The sequence below is a fragment of the Diachasma alloeum genome, unplaced genomic scaffold (assembly GCF_001412515.2).
Source record: "Diachasma alloeum isolate Michigan unplaced genomic scaffold, Dall2.0 Dall_scaffold_01045, whole genome shotgun sequence".
Classification (NCBI taxonomy): domain Eukaryota; kingdom Metazoa; phylum Arthropoda; class Insecta; order Hymenoptera; family Braconidae; genus Diachasma; species Diachasma alloeum.
Window position 1 is genome coordinate 180,483 of NW_021681157.1, and position 1,045 is coordinate 181,527.

Below are 1,045 nucleotides of genomic sequence, written 5' to 3' on the forward strand. Positions count from 1 at the left end.
TTCAGTTATTCGCAAAAAAAAAAGTGAAACAAGTAGGGGTTGAAGCCTATTCGACAGAAGGCATGCAACCGTTACTTTTTGTCTTATTAGTCTTTTTCTTTCTTTTATTTCTACCAATTCCATTGGTAGTAAGCTTCCGAACGGATCCGTACCACTTCCCTGTTCCTAAGGCCGGCATACATACGCAACCACACTAATTCTATTTCTATGTGGAAATTATTAACTAAGAGTTGATATTGAAGAAATTTAACCTTGAACATTAGCGATTAGATGGCTGGATTCGAGATTGCTTGATGAGTGAGCCTATTGATAATTTTCTAAATCTGGTATTGCTGGTTATCTCTGATTTTCAACTAATATCTCATTTTCTTATAAAATATGCACAAAGCAGATTTTTTTTGGTCGAATTTTCGTGTTTCTAATTTTGATTGCAAATGGTCAAGAATGTTATGAAACATGAAGAAATGATGTCTTTAGAGTCATGTCTGTATGTATAACAACTTTTTTAAATTTTTTCAAAGATTTTAGATATCCTGGACAATTTTTCGAAAGTGTCTTCAAACAATTCATTTTCTTCATAAGAGAGAAAGAAAATGGAATGACAAACTATCAATGTTTTCTACCACGCATAAAATCATTTTATTGAAAAAAAAATTTATATTCAACTTTTTGATAAAATGGATTTATACAAAAAAATTAATATCTTCCAAACCACTGGGCCGATTGCGCCCATTCACAATACGAATCTTTAATATTATGAGAGTTATAATCATACCAAATTTCCACTTGATATCTTCTTTTTGTCTCAAACTATCGTGCGCACAAGAATGAAAAAACAAGTTGATAGCTCCATTTTTGCGAAAACTAGAGAGCGTACAATGATTTTTTGAAAAAAAAACAGAAAAGTAGATGTTTGAAACGCAGTCAAAATTCAGTATATCAACGGTTGACCACAGATCGGCCACTTACGAAAATCTTCGGGAAACCTCGGGTCAACGGTCAGGCCTAGTCAATCACCGAATCTCAGAGTCAGTTACAGGCAGTC

General features: G+C 33.3%; 1 protein-coding gene across 1 annotated transcript in view; it reads left to right on the forward strand.

Annotated features, from left to right (window-relative positions):
• Positions 1 to 293: 293 nt before the first annotated feature.
• The window catches only part of LOC107045668, a 6,344-nt gene continuing 5,592 nt past the window's right edge, over positions 294 to 1,045 (forward strand). Inside the window, exon 1 of the mRNA XM_015268000.1 lies at positions 294 to 297. Within this exon, the coding sequence (XP_015123486.1) occupies positions 294 to 297 (4 nt within the window). The remainder of the gene's footprint in view (positions 298 to 1,045) is intronic.